Source organism: Sceloporus occidentalis, unplaced genomic scaffold (assembly GCF_023333645.1).
Source record: "Sceloporus occidentalis isolate IW3139 unplaced genomic scaffold, rSceOcc1.0.p SCAF_2, whole genome shotgun sequence".
Classification (NCBI taxonomy): domain Eukaryota; kingdom Metazoa; phylum Chordata; class Lepidosauria; order Squamata; family Phrynosomatidae; genus Sceloporus; species Sceloporus occidentalis.
The window spans coordinates 229376525-229392522 of NW_028316982.1; the positions used below are offsets into that span (position 1 = coordinate 229376525).

The following is a 15998-nucleotide window of genomic DNA, read 5'->3' on the forward strand; positions in this document are numbered from 1 at the left end:
TTAGTACAGTGCGCCTGCATCATATGCGGGTGCATTATACGCTGCTTTCAGCATACTCTGAAAGCAGCGCCGGAAGAAGCGGTGGTGCACGCTGGAAGGAACAATGGTGCGTGTACCCGTGGTGCGTGCGCTGCTGCCACCTCACACCGCTGCAAGCACAAGCCCCATTATTTGAGCATATGTGCCTTTTCTTTTACGTGGGGAGGGGGGTCCGGAATGGATCCTCCCCATAAAAGAAGGGCACATTGTATCTCTTGAGAGGAAAGCTGATTGAGTGTGCACATGCATGTGTAAAAACAGTTCAACCCAATGTGTCAGTTACTGAAGCCTATGTGTCAGTTAGGAGAATAATCCTACCAGTTTAGTGTGCAATGCCCAAATGACTTGTCCAGAGCCAATTTGGCTCTCAGGGAAAACATAACATAACAAAACAATCCCCAGACCCTATTCAAAAGCAGCCTTCTCCTCAACCTGATGCCACCAGGTGAGTTGGATTATACATGGTCAGCCTGGAGAACATGAGTGTTATAATCCAACAAATCTGAGGACATCAGTTAGGCTGCTCTGAAGACTTGTATCAGTGAATGGAGATTAGGCATAGAGCTATCAAATATGATTCCCTTCCCTTTTTGACTCAACACAAGTTCACCCTTGGAAAAAAATCACTTATATTCAACCAGCTCTGTATTCATACACAAAGACACATGATACTCATGATTACATATGTGAAAGGATGCCATACTGAAGATGGAGTAAGCTTATTTTCTTCTGCTCTAGGGCACATGAAGTAAAGCACAGGAAAAGAGATTTCACTTAAACATTAGGAAGAACTTCCTGATGTTAAAAAGCAGTTTGACAGTGGAACTTGCTGCCTTAGAATGTGGTGGAAGCTCCTCCTTTGGAGGCTTGATGGCCCTTCTGGTCTCTAACATTATTTATTTACTTATTTTATATCCCACCTTTCTCCCTGGAGGGACCCCAAGGCGGCTCACAGATAAAACCTTTAAAATTATTATAAAATTCAAACAATTAAAACATTATATATAAAATCATATAAAATACAATCAAATATAATATAAAATCATAAAATATATAGTTAAGTTAAAAACAGACTAAAAATCCACCTGCTCCATAAAACCAACCTACTATGCATTATGTACAGAAAGCTTGCATGTATAGAAATGTTTTTACATGATGGCGAAAGGGCAGTAGGGAGGGGGCCAGTCTAGCCTCCCAAGGAAGGGCATTGGTTGGGAGCAGCCACTGAGAAGGCTCTCTCTCATGTCCTCACCAGGTTAGCTTGTGATCTTGATGGGACATAGAGAAAGCTTTCTCCTGCAGATCTTAGAGCTCTTGAAGGTTCATATGGGGAGATACGATCTCTCAAATAATCTGGACTCGCGCCGTGTAGGGCTTTATAGGTCATGACCAGCACTTTGAACAACTCGATGATTCTGATAGAGAAGGAGTCTATACAGGAAGACTCAAAATCTGTACACCTCTCCAGAGCAGTATCTACAGCAAGGCTGATGATGTTGAACTTAAAGCACTATAACCTACATCAACAATAGGGCTGAGAAATTCCTGTAGCTTTTTCTCCCTATACTGAAGACAGCTTGAAAGATATAGGAAACTGATACAAATGTGAGTTCCAACATACTTCTTTGCTTCCACATATTTATATATAAAAGTATCTAAAAAGTTTTCCTAAATTACCATGTTTTAAAAATCATTTACTTGTCATACTACCAAACCTATAAAGGAGAAATTGGCTTACAAACAAGCAATTCAACGGAATACTTTCTGTATTGACATCATACTTAGTATTTCTCACAAAGATATAATATAAACTTTACCAAATAACAGATGTTTTCACTCCATCTTTGAGAAATTAAAATACAATGGAACCTCGCCATACGCGGGGGATCCGTTCCGGATCCCGCCGTGTATGGCGATTTCCGCCTATGCTCGAGCCCCATTGTAAACAATGGGGCTCGTGCGCGGCGGTGCGTGCGAGGCGCAACGGGTGTGCGCACCCATTCAATTGAATGGGACGTGCCACCCCTTCTGCCCGGGCGCGCGCCGCGGCTTGAGCACATATGCTCAAGGCCGCATATGGCGGGCGCACATATGGCGAGGTTCCACTGTATAACACATTTTGCCACATTTCTACATATGGTCTAAATATAACATTATTTTATTATAGTATTTTCTAATATACAAAGCATATGAGTGAAGCACTCTTTCCTATTTATTTGTGACAAAACCTTGAGTGTGAAAAGGCTAGTACAGTGCACCCTCCCTTACGCAGGGATCCATAATAGGAAGTAATGGGGCTTGTGCCCGTGGCATGTGGTGGCGCGCACGCACCACAGGCATGCATCCCATTAGTTCTTCCAGGGCATGTGATGGGCTCTTCCAGGGTGGCTTTCAGCATATGCTGAAAGCTGCGTATGGCATGCTCATGTAAAATGCGGGTGCACTATATGTATAGTGAGATCATGCATATACAGGCTGAGCTAAGGATGATTTCAGCAACCTGTTAAAAGTCCATTCACATTATGATTAACTGCATGCCAGTTAGTCATAGGAACTTCACATGGATAGCTATCACGCTTAGGAGATATGTTACATGCCCCTGTGTAATGAAAACCTCCAATGACCAGGCCATAATGAATACAATATTTACATGACCACTGTGGCTAAATCCATCTTTGATAGTAACTTCAAACATTCAACTTACCAGTTTCATTAATCATGAAATACTTTAGGCTGGGGTGGGCAACTGTGGGAGAATTTAGGTGGCACACTCCATCCTCAGGGCTTAGGCTGAAAAGGTTTGGAGAGTGTTTGGGGACATAGAGGTTTTTTTCAACAATGTCCTCAGCCCCAAAATGGGGCACCTGGGGTGGCTGTATGTGGCTCACAGGCTGCACCTTTCACATTCCTGTTTTTGGTTATCAAGAGATATTACAACAGGCTAAAGAATGTATTGTGTATTTTAATTTAACAGTATTTCATAACCAGTATACTTGCCATATATCTAGATGATTAAAGCGATGAAAATGTATATAAAAATATGTATAATGCTACTAAGCTAAGGATTTTTTTTTAAAAAAAGAAGCAACAGTTCTTCCAGAATTCCCTTGGTAGTTCCAGAATTACATTTTACTATAGCATGATCCCTCAAAATTAAATAAATAATTTAAAAATACAATGAAAGGAAAAAAATATGGCTGAAACTTGGATTTAAGTAAACAGTTACTTGGATTTTACAGAAACTTACGATTTCAGTAAAAAACCTATTTAAATCTATGAAGAATACTTTGGTGGAAACATACAACGTTGGAGTCTCTATGGAGACAGAGTCTTCCTAAGTAACCTCTTTATTTTGCATGACAGTTCAACATTTCTATTAGCAACATAGCTCTGAACCTAGATTCTTGAAAAAGAACCTGTTTCCATGCCTACCTGACAATGTTTTAGGGTCATCTATCAATGATGCCCTTTCCCATGTGCTTTCTGCATGGTGGAGGAATTTTATTTTGGATTGTACTTCCAGAAATCATCCTGGAAATGTAGTCCAAAATGGCTGTCTGGCAGAGGGGTTCTAGGACTAGTAATTTAAAGATTAACACTTTCAGGTTCTAGCCTTCCCTCTCCAAAGGGAGTTGTGTAACTGCAGTTGTACTTGAAAGTTGGCAGCCTTGCCTATGGAATATCCACCTCTTCTGGGGAGATTTGTCAGCTGCTAATGCTTTTTTCTTTTTAGTCCCTGAACAAAACTCTATTTGATTAGCATTTTCAAGTATTTTTACTTTTTTTTAATCTGCTGGCTTTTCTTTCATCTGTGGATCTATCCACATTTATAAAAACTTGTGCAATGTTATGGAATCTTTTGATGATTAAATATTTATAAATAGAAAACTATTTAGATAAATACACAATTTGGTGAGCATATCCACACTTCTACAATTTTCAAAATGCTACATAAAGCAAATTTAGTGAGAAGTTATCCTTCATAACAGCAAAATATTAAGAATTTTATTAGTTAAGTCTTACTTTGATTTCTTCACATATATCCAGTAAGCAACACCAGCTACCAGAGCTGCTAGAAGGAGACCAACCACGATTCCCACTATTAGCTTTGCCTGGTCATTAACGTTTTCCCTATTATCATCTAAAACAAAAGAAGAAACAATATCTTGATCAAAGAAACATATCCAGGGGTAGCCATGTTGGCCATATAGCAAAGTACAATAACATCTAAAATCCACCAAATGATGATATGGGCATTGGGCCAACCAAAAGGCTGATATACATGTTGCAAGCTTTTGAAACTCTGCTGGCTTCTTCATCAGGCAAAAGGTGTTAAAAATCATACAGGAGAAAGAAAGAAAAAGTGATGATGTTAGTCGTAGGCCTATATTTTGTCAAGATGTTGTGGCTGTTGTTCTTAATTCAGAGGCTATGGAGGGGTATTCATGAAGGCAGGCCATGTGGTTACAGGGAGATTCTTAAACTCCAGGAAACATACTTTAAATTCCATTAGCAAAACAAAAAAAAACAACTACCTTTGAGATCCAGTTTGTCTTGATTCCTTTGTGAGGTATCATTAAAGGTATCCCTTTATGGTGGATTTTGACCCAAGAAAGTATGAGAAACTAATTACAAACTATACATATCTAGAAGTATTTCTAAACTAAAGTTGATTTTAAGAAAGCATTGTGAGAAGTATGCACATTTAACAGGACTGATAAAATCAGGACTGCTGCAGTCCTAATACCATTTCCTCCATAGCTCTTCTGTGGCCCCATTTACTGTAGCCAGAAGACTAAGAGAACACTCCTGAAGGTTTACTAACTCCAGACTAGTGTCTGCAATCTGAGAACTGTACAAGTGCCCATCTCCTGTCCTTTAGATGCAAATATGTTTATTCAAAATTAGGGATTAGAAAGAATTTCAGTGGATTATTGTCAGTCTCAAGAAAAATAGCCTTTTTTCACCTCTCAAGATTCACTGTGAGACAAAATGCACCTTGTCTTGATAATTTACTCATGACATGCAAGTTTAGAGGACTTTTTGGTGAAATAAAGCATGCATAAAATTATAGTTTTTGTGGGTTTTTGGGCTATGTGGCCATGTTCCAGAAGAGTTTATTCCTGATGTTTTGTGAGCATCTGTGGCTGGCATCTCCAGAGAAATGCTGGCATGGAAGAGAGTGGGTTATATATATACTGTGTGACCCTGGGTAGGGAAGGGTCAATGGTAACCTGTGTATTGTTCAGCTGTTGAATGGCAAGGCCTCAGGGTGGGAGGGTATGCAAAGAGGATTAATGTCTGTTTAATTAGTGATCATTGTCTGCCTGGAAAACCCCTGACCCTGGGTGTGTTGTTTTTTTTTCATTTGCATTTTGCTGGGTCTTGATTTTCGTGTTTTTCAGGACTGGTAGCCAAACTTTGCTAACTTTAAGGGTTTCTTCTTTTCTACTCAAGTTGTCTTGGTGTTTCATTGTTTTCAAATAGCATTTTATGTCCAGGATGGTTTATAACATGTTCTGCTGCTGCTGATTTTTTTGGCTGACCCAGTCTGCAGTGTCTCTCATGTTCCTTGATTCATGTTTTGACACTGCATTTGGTGGTCCCTATGTAGACTTGTCCACATCTGCATGGTATGTGGCAAATTCCTGAGGCTGTGAGAGGGTCTCTTCTGTCCTTTCCTGCTGGGTTTTCTTGGGCAGTTTGTAAACTATTTGGAGGTTATATTTCCTCACCAGTTTTCCTATTCTGTCTGTGACTCCTTTGATGTATGGTAAAAATACCTTCCCTTTAGGTGGTTGTTTGTCTTTACTCCTCTAGGTTTTTCTGGAACTGGCAGCCCTTCTGCTGTCTGAGATGTTTATCACACTATACTCTTAAAGTGCTACTATTCCACTTTGACTCCTCTAGCTGCCTCCTGTTGCATTCTGGGATTGGCAGTTTTAAGGAGGGGTATTTAGAATTCTCGGGCAGAGAACCCCTCCTTAAAACTGCCAATACCAGAATGCAACAGGAGGCAGCTACAGGAGTCAAAGTGGAATAGTAGCACTTTAAGAGTATAGTGTGATAAACATCCAAGCTGGAATAACCATTTGCCTGTAGAGCCCAGTCTAGGTGCTTCAATTCATCTTCCAAGAAGTTGGGTTCATAGATCTGTTTTGCCCAGTCTTGTGCATAGCCCGAAAAACCCACAAAAAACTATGGATGCTGGCCACGAAAGCCTCCGATTTCAGATGCATAAAACTATTCATTTCAAGATGGAAATGAGTAAAGAGTGCACAACTGGAAAATGACTACACAAGCATGCGTTAGTCAGTGGGACAAATTGTGTAAATTAGGTAAAATGTATGAATAAATGGACACATTAAAAAATACATAAACAAGTCCTGACCTGATATAATTTTTAAGTGTTGTGACTATGTTGCTAAATACTCCATAACTTGGTGCTAGGATTACTAATATTGCTATTTTTGGAGAAAATAATTTGAGAATTACAGCCTTATTCTCAACATCTTATAGCTTTTAGTTAAGAATAGTAATAATATAAACTTGTGCAAGAGCTGTCATTCTTTTATAAAAGCAATTTTCTTTGCTTACCTTTTTTTTGTTTTTTACTTTAGATTGGATTCAGAATTAGCCATACTTAGAGCAAACCCACTCAAATCAATGGCACTCCTGAAAAATGTAACTCTTACATACTAGGAGGAGATATGCTAGCCTTCTAGGTCACAGTTTGTAGCAGAATTCACAACAAACTAGACCCACCATTTAGGCATGTTAAGACATTGCCAACTATAGATTTGTAATCAATGACCAGAATCTTGTTGGTGACAAGGGCAGGCATACCATTAACACTTGCATATATATTGTTTTAGACATCACAAACAAGAAATTCAGAACATTTGTTTTCAAGGCCCCACAACCCAGCATGCTACATTAGCTTAAGGGTTGCCATGTGCAGTTCCATCTCTGGCTGCAGGGGTGTGCCTGGGTTTGTTTTGGTTACGGAGCCCTGGTGGCACAGTGGTTAAATGCCGGTACGGCAGCCACTCACTCACAGCCACAAGCTCCTGAGTTGGATTCCAGCAAGGGACTTTAGGGTAGCCTTCCGAGGTTGCTAAAATGAATAACCAGCTTACACGTTGCAAACTGCTTAGAGACTGCTTAGTTCAGGATGAAGTGGTATAGACATGCAGCTGCTATTGCTATTGCTACTGCTATTTAGTTGTTCTTGAGCCCCAAAGGAGGAAGGGGAACACACACTGTTCCTTCTTACTTCTGTTATCAAGAACAGCCAGAACAAACCCAAATCAGTGGACTTAGGAGATGGAGGCAGGCTCCATACCATTCACTAGCTATTGTAGTACATTTGGGCACAAGGTGCAGCCTCTGCTGCCTCCCCCATTTTTTGTAAATATGTTTGCAAAGAGTGATGCTCCATCAGACTGAAGTAAGACCTCAGCTAGTGTTCTCAACTTTCAGCAAATTGTGTTGCTATTGTATTGTATGCCTTCCATGGCATTTCCAACTTATGGTGGTCCTATAGTAATAGCAATATATACTGCTTCATACCACCTAAGCAGTCTCTAAGCAGTTTAAAATTGTAAGATAATTGCCCCCAACAAGCTGGGTACTCATTTTAGTGACCTCAGAAGGATGCAAGGTTGAGTTGAGCCTGAGCCCTGGATGATCCTGAACTCACCACCTTGTGGGTTGTGAGTGAGTGGCCCCATGACGGGGGTTTCTTAGCAAGATTTGTTCAAACTTCCTATGAGGCTGAGAGAGTGTGATTTGCCAAAGGTCACTTGGCAGGTTTCCATGGCTGTGTGGGGATTTAAAACCTGGACTCTAGTTATAGTCCAACAGTCAAAGCTCTACACTACTCTGGCAAAATGTCAGGGTTTTTGTGCACTGAAGTATTTCCCCCTCATTAATATAACGTACAAGGATTTTAAAAATGTTCCTACAGTTTTTTCTTCTTTTTTTTAGCAAGTCATGATACAAAGGAATAGAAGTGATGTGCTTAGGCTATCAGTAGGCTGCATCGATTAGTGGAAATCAAAACTGATTCTTTTTGTGGTGAGCACAGGAATTCCTGGGTTCAGGAAAAATTCTACAATACATGTTAATTAATTAATTTTATTTTATATTTTTTGACTTTTATTCATGTTGGTTTTTCCGGTACAGTGTTTGGATGAAATACAGACAAACACTCATTTCAACTTGAGGCATTTCTATATCCTGAAATTTTCACTGGGGTCAGAAAATACGCAACAATGACACTTACAAAACTCACAGCATGTTCAGTTTTGTATTGTACTGTACTGCATGAGAAGTTTGTCCCTTTGGTTTGAGTGACTTTCAGTCAAATTTAACCCTGGATCCAACCCTGTATTTCTTTACACTTTAGGCCTAAAACAAGCTGCTAGACCCAATCAATCACTGCACCTTACATATGTTGATTATCAAGTTCCTATTGATTAAATGGGTTTAAATGCATCTGAGAAAGTAGACTGAAGTCTATGAAATCTCATGCTGCCAATTTCTTTCTTTTAGTTAGTCTTAAAGGTGCTACAAGATCTCTCTATGTACTGGGTTTATGCTAGCTGTGACTAGCAATTGGTTTTAGGTTTCATGTTCTAAATTTAATTTTTAAAGTTTTAACCTAGGGATTATTTTTATTTTTCCAGCTCTACCCAAAGAATGGAGCAGGCCAGAAAAATGGGGGAAAAAAGAAAGAAAAAAAGAAAAGAATAAAAAGAAGAAGAGAAGAAGCCTTTTCTCTAAATGTGCTGAACAAGTAGTGGTCTATTTTTATGTACTTACTACTTTTTTCTTCTGGTTCATCAGATTCTGGAATACTTACTGAAAATAAAATAAAATAAATTAATATTTTTTAAACCTGCTGAAAAAATCACCTTGGAAACTTCTAATCTCTTCCGATATATAAGAATATATATTTTTCAGCTGAGCCACAAGTTCATACTTAAGACAGCAGAATACAACAACCAACCAAAATAATTATGTATTTTTTTCCTGTCTGGCAGTAAACCTTATTTTATTTCCATAATGTATTATATGAAAGTGCTTCATCCAAAAAGTGTCAAGTACTGTACCATCTTACTAAGGCCTAGTGAAAAGAAGTACTGTATGTATGTGTTACTCTGTCTTGCGTGCTGACTTTTCAACCCTCTATTATTATATATAATGCCTTGATTACACATCTTTGGGTGAATTCATGCAAATATCCCTTGATCAATGGACATGTTAAACAGACTGAGAAAGGCACTGTACAATTCATGGGGATTGCTCCTACAAGCCCCAGTGAAATTCAATGGAAAATTACAAATGATATAATTAATACATTGGGCTGACATGGAGAAGGTAAACAGCATAAGGGTATTCTACCTAGTTTCAGAACCCAATTATCCCAGCAGAAGAGTCATAAGGAAACTACTTTATCCCTTGAAAAGCAAGGGTTACAATGTTTAGGCAACCTACTGGTTGTTCAGTAACCGTGCATGTATTTCTTACCACATTTTCAGTGCACTTGTTATTATAGTTGTTTACTTATATAGCAACACTAATGTATATGGTGCTCTACAAGTAAAATAACAACAAAAAACAGTCAGCCTTGCCAAAGGCATACAACCTAAAATATACACACATGCACAGAGGGGAAGGACAGAATAATGCAAATAAATTATACAGTACAATACAATTACAAAACATTATCCAGAATACAATACAAAAATAGCATAAGATAAAGCAAAATGACAAATAAATATTATAAAAATATACAGAATGATAAAACATTAAAATGTTAAAAAAGTTTTCAAAAAGATTTAAAACAGTGAGGGAAGGAACTGTCTGCAAATGTTCAGGAAGGCAAAGTATGTATATTGTGTATAAAGGGTTCCAAACAGCATTCATTACAACTGAAATTGCTTCATGAAATGAGACTGTGCCTTCCAAATCTCTGTGAGATAAGATGTAATTTATAACAGAAAATATGCTCTGTGGCAATTGCCACTGAAAAGTGACTTATGGGTGTGTCATGGAAAGGTTAAGAAGAGCATGATGTCAGTGTTTCTATTGTTGTAGAAATTCTCTCAATATCAATGGCTCCTAAATGTCTGCATCCCACATTTCAGAGGTCAGTTTCAAAGATGACCTGGAAGTAGGGCAGTAGGGTCTGAAGAATAGGAATAAGAACTATACAAACCCTCATGCATTATGATGAAAATACTTATACAGGGTGAGTTATAAGGTATGCTCTCACCTCAAAGACAATTCCAAGGCATTGTGAGTTGTAAAAAGACCATTAGATGATGTCTAATAGATGATTTGTACATGAAGAATCAAGAATAGGTGGAATAAGCATTTTTTTAAAATAAAATATAATAAAACACAAAATTATTTTATGATTGTGTATATTAATGAATTCCACTGTCCTCCACAATCAAATAAATTTAATTTCCCTAGATGGGTGCATCCTACAGACAACCAGAACATGCCATGTCCTCTTTGCTGCATTGCAGTTTGCTGAAAAACATGATATATTTTCTCCCAATATAATTCCTAGACAGAAAAAGTATCCCAGGACAAAAACAAAACAAAACAAAAACAAAAATACCCCACCAATTAATTACCTGTTTTTTTTTTTTTTTTGCTTTTTCTTATGGGATAAAACATGAATACATGATAAATTGCTGAAATCTGGAGGAACTATTTACAACTGTATAGGTGACAATGCTTTATATTGCCTACATTGTAAATATGTGATCCTTGAGGCACTAAATGTTCCATCCTACAGTATGAGGATTAACACAACTAGTCATGGTGAATTCATCACCTGTTATCTTCATTTGGAAAACCACAGCTCAACCTGTTTTTGAATAACTGCATCTGGGGATGGTGGGATTATGTACAAACCTTGAGTTTAGGTAGTGTTGTGACTTTCTTTCTTTTACTATTAAATGTGAATGTTACTATTAAATGTGAATATTTTCTGTTATTCTGTTTCATGCACTATGGTAAAAATTGTTTTCTCTCTTTTTAGGGTGGTCTACTACTGTAATAAATTACTTCTTAATTAAGAATCATTTATTTACCATTAACACTGTGTAGTGGACTAAAACAAGAAAAGCTCACCTAATTACAGGCAATGAGGATGAGAGAAGAGTGTGGGGACAGACAACTGAGTGCTACTAAGTTACATTAAAAATAGTATATCCTATTAGTAAATCTACTCCCATGTTACTATATAAAGGTCATTTAGAACCTTACATGGAATACATAGAGGGGGGATCACTCAGTACTGAAACAGCTCTATCTTTAACTGTCAATAGATTATGATGATTATTCTCCATACACAATCTTGGCATGTCATGTATTACACCACACTAAGTTACTAGTGACATTATTCAAATTAGTGAAGCATGAAATTGTAGGCAGAAGACCCAATCCTAAATAGAGAGCCTGAGAGGCTGCTGAATGTGATTAAAAGTTTCATTTGTCCTGTAGCCCCATGGTCCCTATTATTATTATTATTATTATTATTAAACTTTATTTCTAAAGCGCTGTAATTATAAAAAAGCATGACAGAGGACACATGGTATATCAGATCTCTTCTGGGGGTGGTGGTGCTGGAATAGGGTCCAACATTAGAGGTGATAACCCAGTCTCATAAACCCTCATCTAACCTTCTCAAAAATCTCTCTGGCCTTTGCCAGAGTTGGCAGAGGGGAAAAGAGGGTATACTGGGGCAGACTGAAGAAAGTAATGAAAACTGTCTCTTCACTCGGGAGACATGTACACTTCCTGTGGCAATGATATAACTCAAGGGGAGCCAAATCTGACTCTCTTAGGGCCTAGTCTGGATTTCATAGTTAAGCCAAGTAAGCATCACCCCATTCTCCATGACACTATCATTTGGTGGTTTCCCAGCATCTGAATGACTTTTTCCATTCTAAAAAGTTAACATGCCTCTCTGAAGGTTTAGATGGTGACCTAAGCTAAAAATTACTCACTGGCATCCTGTTCAATAGTTACAAGATTGTAAATTTCAATTGCAATCTTGTAATTTTGAGGATTCATATTTGCAGTTATTAATGACTGCGACTCCACAAACCTACTTTTCATCCTGGCAGTGCCCAATTGCCCAACTGAGGCACTGCAAATTGGGTCTTTGATGTTTGCAGTGCTCTCCATTCACAGCACACTGAGGCAAGCAGGGCCTGAGAAGTCTCTCCAGCTGCCTGTTCTCAACATGCCCCATGACTGCAAGAGAGATACAGAGTCATTTCCAGACACCTCAATCTGCAGCATCTTGGAAACCCTTTGGATGGATTGCTGCTAGGCTGAAAAGGTAGGCTTTGGAGGGTGGTATACCAGACATAACTACCAAGACAGAGCTCTCTCAATGAGCCCCAGTCAAACTTTCTTCAGTCCCACTTTTTGCTACTTTTGTCTTGGCCAGAAGGAATGGGTGTCCCCAAGATTTCTCTGAAACTGAATTCAGTCCCTAGGATGACAGTGATTGTTACCTCTACCGTGAAGTGTACATTAATTCCACTTCAATCAATGAGAAGGCAATCATTATTAGTAAGAACACCAAAAGGAGGTAAAAGGGGAAAGAAAAAAAAATCTAGTCTGACCTTGATGGGGGTATGGATAAGTGAGCTTCTTCCATTTGGTTCCTATAGAATTGGTTTTGCACATAAATTAAAGTGCAACATGTTAATGGACTGAACTAAAGGATGTTTAAAATGATGATGATGATGATGATGATGATGATGATGATGATGATGATAATGACAGAATTGAAAGTAGCCTGGGAAAAAACCCACACTGGGTAAAAAACACAATGAATGGCAAAACCCTGAGTTACTAGAGATTTCTATGGCATGGAGGCTTGACAGCAAGAAGTGTGTTACTATAGCCAGACTCATTTGCATTTCTGGGTGTCTTTTCAAAAAAGGAACAAGTGTCAGAATTTACCATGACAACATAATTCTGAGAGGTTAGTTGCTAAGTGTTTGCTCCCTTTTTCTCCTTGGAAGATAAAGTGACTTGTAAACAACATACTAGCACAGTGTCATTCATGAGAGTTTGGACACTGATGGCTGTTTTATGGGAAAACAGGTGAAAATATGATACAACAATCTGTCATCTGCTACTCAATTTAAAAAAAAAGTTTCAAATATTCATGAAAACATGTTAGCTTCCAAGCCATGATCAAGCTTCTGTTGGTGACAGACAAAGTCTTAAATAGCTCAAGACTAGGATACCTAGGAGACTGGTTGCAGTGGGAGAGAAATGTATATATATTATTTCCAGATTTGGCATACATCTTCCTAATTTGTAGGGACAGTATGTATCTTCTAGAATATTACAGAGGATATTCTATTATGTCTAACAAGTTCTCAAAATTTACTTGTTTATACTAGCTTTTCTCAGCTTGCAAAATTCACTATGAAGTCTTTTAGCTGTGATTGTGGTTGTTACAGTACTTGTGCATAAACTGCTTAGAAACCTCTCTGAAGATGCCAGCCACAGATGCAGGTGAAACATCGGGAAGAAACTCTTCCAGAACATGGCCACACAGCCCCCAAAACCCACAAAAACTATGGATGCCGGCCATGAAAGCCTTCGACTTCACATGCTTAGAAACTGTATTACTTTTTTGTATACAAGTATTATTAACAAATAAAATAAATAGTACTTACTAGCAGATACATTCAAAGAATGTACAGTTCTTTCCAGCTGATTTTCTGCAATACATGTTAATGTAACATTTTCCTCGGGTGCAATTTTGATTTTACTAACAAACTTTCCATTGACATATTTAGTTTCCTCTGTCTGGAAAAAAATGGAAAAACTTATTGGAAGGATAAGATAACTATCTGTGTGTACATGCACAAACTGATTTTTAAAAGAATTAGATTCATATGTTTGGTACATACTTTAAGTACATTAAATAGATACCTAACACTTAATTGTAGTAAAAGGAGAGAATCAAAGACACCTTTTAGGAATTATAACAGGAGTTTGTTTCATTCTAATATAATTATGTTTAATTCTTTTAATATTCCTTTCCTTTTATGTTTTTTCTAGTTTCTAATGTTGGATATTCCTCAGAGAAACAGTGTTTTGTCACAAAATTTCAAAGCATTGCATATTATTAGCTACCTGCTTAGGTAAATGCAGATAACTATCAATCCAATTTATAATCAGGTGGAACTAGATTACTGGTACTTAAAGGACTGGATCCAGATTCAAGCATGTGCAGCTGGACTGATGGAAATGGACTTCCCATCTTTTCCTTTTAACAGAGCACTTTCCCTATTCAGCCTTGAAAATACTACATAGAAGGCCAGGGGATTCTGTTGAGTGGGATAAACTGTGGTGCAGCGACTGGGGATGGGGATATTCAATGAATTCAGGCAAGATCTACTGTGACCAAAGACTTTCTATACACACCTGGAAGAATTTGGATCCAATCAATGGATCCAATATACATTGGCAGAAAGCCTATTGGTGTTTTATGCATCTGTTCCCTTACAGAAGAAAAAAATGACATATGGATATGTAGAGTATCATTATGTGGGGTCATTGTGCATGTACATGTGCATGAACATATGGTTGTGCATTTGGTGGCACATTTGAATATGCATTCAACTGCACAACTCTGCCATTTAGATCAGTGATAGCCAGACACAATCAATGTGTATTCATTCATTCATAATTCCACATGAAGAAATTTACACTATACGGCTGTCACCTCTAGAGGGAAAGAATGGGCAAACATAGCTCCATAGTGCCTAAGCACAGCCCTTCCTCCATTCCCAACTGCCACAGCTGTGGCCTTTAAGACAGAGAATACCAGTCAACATCTGCTGGACTTAATCCCCTCCCACACTGCCATCCCCATTTTCCCTTTTTAGATTATAAGTCTGAGATCAAGGAAGTAGCAAATTGACAATTTGTAAACCACTCATGTAAAGTCCCATGTACACTTTGCACTATATAAACGTGATGGTGATGATGATGTACAATCCTGCTGCTTCAGGATCTCAGCCAGTATTTTTTGTCTACGTTTTAAGGCTTTAGTAAGTTTAATTCTTAGATGTATAAAACTGCACCACCTGTCAACCAGGTGTTTAGATGAAATTATAGTAAAAAAACATCAAAACTTCACATAAAATGCAAAAACCCAAAATCATGTAATAAAATTTAAAAGTAATTTAAAATTAATGACTACTTTCAAGAGCTCAATGGAACAAGATAGTTTCTATATAAAGTAGAACAAGAAATCAGTCTGGCATGATAGCTTACAGATAATGTATCACATCCATGCTTGGGAAACTAAAAAATGCTCCACTGGCTTGCTTTCTGTGATTTTTTTTAACACTGTGGTCTTTTACTTGGATTTAAATGACTTTGCAAAAGGTAATGAGAAAATTACTTACTTTGTTTATAACACCTCCACTGCTAGACCATTGCACTGCTGGTTTCGGAAATCCCTCCACATGACATGCTATAGTTTTATATGATCCATCTGTGCTGGTTCTCTTTGACATTTTGATCTGAGGTTTTCCTTAAAAATAAAAACAAAAAGGATAAAAAATAAATCTGATTAAAAAAACAAACATAAAATAATTCACTAAGGCTGCAATCTTATACACAATAATTGTATATTAAGCTATACTGAACCCTAAATTCCTTAATAGATTCAGATCCAATTCCTTTGATAAACATTTATACCGAATATAAGAAAAGTCAATGAAAACTCTACAAAATATAACTATTCCCTGAAAGCTTAATGAAACACCAAGTTTTAGTCTCTTCTTAAATCTGAAGTGTCAGGTGTAGGTGGGCTGCCTTTGTAAGAGCATGTTGGCATTATGAAGAGAAATAGAAATTATATGTAACAAAATTGCACAATGATTGGTTTG

The 15998-nt window shown here is 37.7% G+C and overlaps 1 protein-coding gene across 5 annotated transcripts in view; it reads right to left on the minus strand.

Annotated features, from left to right (window-relative positions):
* Positions 1-15998, minus strand: part of ALCAM (activated leukocyte cell adhesion molecule) — a 183571-nt gene that overhangs the window by 16025 nt on the left and 151548 nt on the right. For 3 of the 5 annotated variants that reach the window (XM_089512356.1, XM_089512354.1, XM_089512358.1), the window contains exons 11-14: positions 15513-15640; positions 13770-13902; positions 8866-8904; positions 4063-4180 (exon numbers count right to left, since the gene is read on the minus strand). In XM_089512356.1, coding sequence (XP_089368482.1) covers positions 4063-4180; positions 8866-8904; positions 13770-13902; positions 15513-15640 — 418 coding nt within the window. The remainder of the gene's footprint in view (positions 1-4062; positions 4181-8865; positions 8905-13769; positions 13903-15512; positions 15641-15998) is intronic. The other 2 variants (XM_089512357.1, XM_089512355.1) reach the window with 1 other exon arrangement.